Below are 598 nucleotides of genomic sequence, written 5' to 3' on the forward strand. Positions count from 1 at the left end.
TCACTAAACAAGTACAGGAAGCAAGACACAACAGAGATGATGAAGCTGTCAAAAAGGCAGTGAATGAGTATGACGACACTCTGGAGAAGTATATTCCTGTGTTGATGGCCCAAGCCAAAATCTACTGGAACCTCGAGAATTATCCAGTGGTGGAAAAGATCTTCCGCAAATCTGTGGAGTTCTGTAATGACCATGACGTGTGGAAGCTGAACGTGGCTCATGTGCTGTTCATGCAGGAAAATAAATACAAAGAAGCTATAGGGTTCTATGAACCCATAGTCAAGAAGCATTATGACAACATCCTGAATGTCAGTGCTATTGTGCTGGCTAACCTGTGTGTTTCATATATTATGACAAGTCAGAATGAAGAAGCTGAGGAGTTGATGAGGAAGATTGAAAAGGAGGAAGAGCAGCTGTCCTATGATGACCCCGATAAGAAAATCTACCACCTCTGCATTGTGAATTTGGTGATCGGCACGCTTTATTGTGCCAAGGGAAATTATGACTTTGGGATTTCTCGGGTTATCAAAAGCCTGGAACCTTATCATAAGAAACTGGGCACGGACACCTGGTATTACGCCAAAAGATGCTTCCTGTC

At 43.0% G+C, this 598-nt stretch overlaps 1 protein-coding gene across 1 annotated transcript; it reads left to right on the top strand.

The window, feature by feature from the left end:
• Nucleotides 1-5: 5 nt before the first annotated feature.
• Nucleotides 6-593, top strand: LOC144218990 (intraflagellar transport protein 70B; the record flags this gene model as incomplete). Its single annotated transcript, XM_077748988.1, has 1 exon — nucleotides 6-593. A coding segment is annotated over one exon (588 nt), but the record flags the coding sequence as incomplete, so codon positions are not given.
• Between the last annotated feature and the right edge of the window lie 5 nt (nucleotides 594-598).

Source organism: Crocuta crocuta, unplaced genomic scaffold, assembly GCF_008692635.1.
Source record: "Crocuta crocuta isolate KB4526 unplaced genomic scaffold, BGI_CrCroc_1.0 C27723708, whole genome shotgun sequence".
Classification (NCBI taxonomy): domain Eukaryota; kingdom Metazoa; phylum Chordata; class Mammalia; order Carnivora; family Hyaenidae; genus Crocuta; species Crocuta crocuta.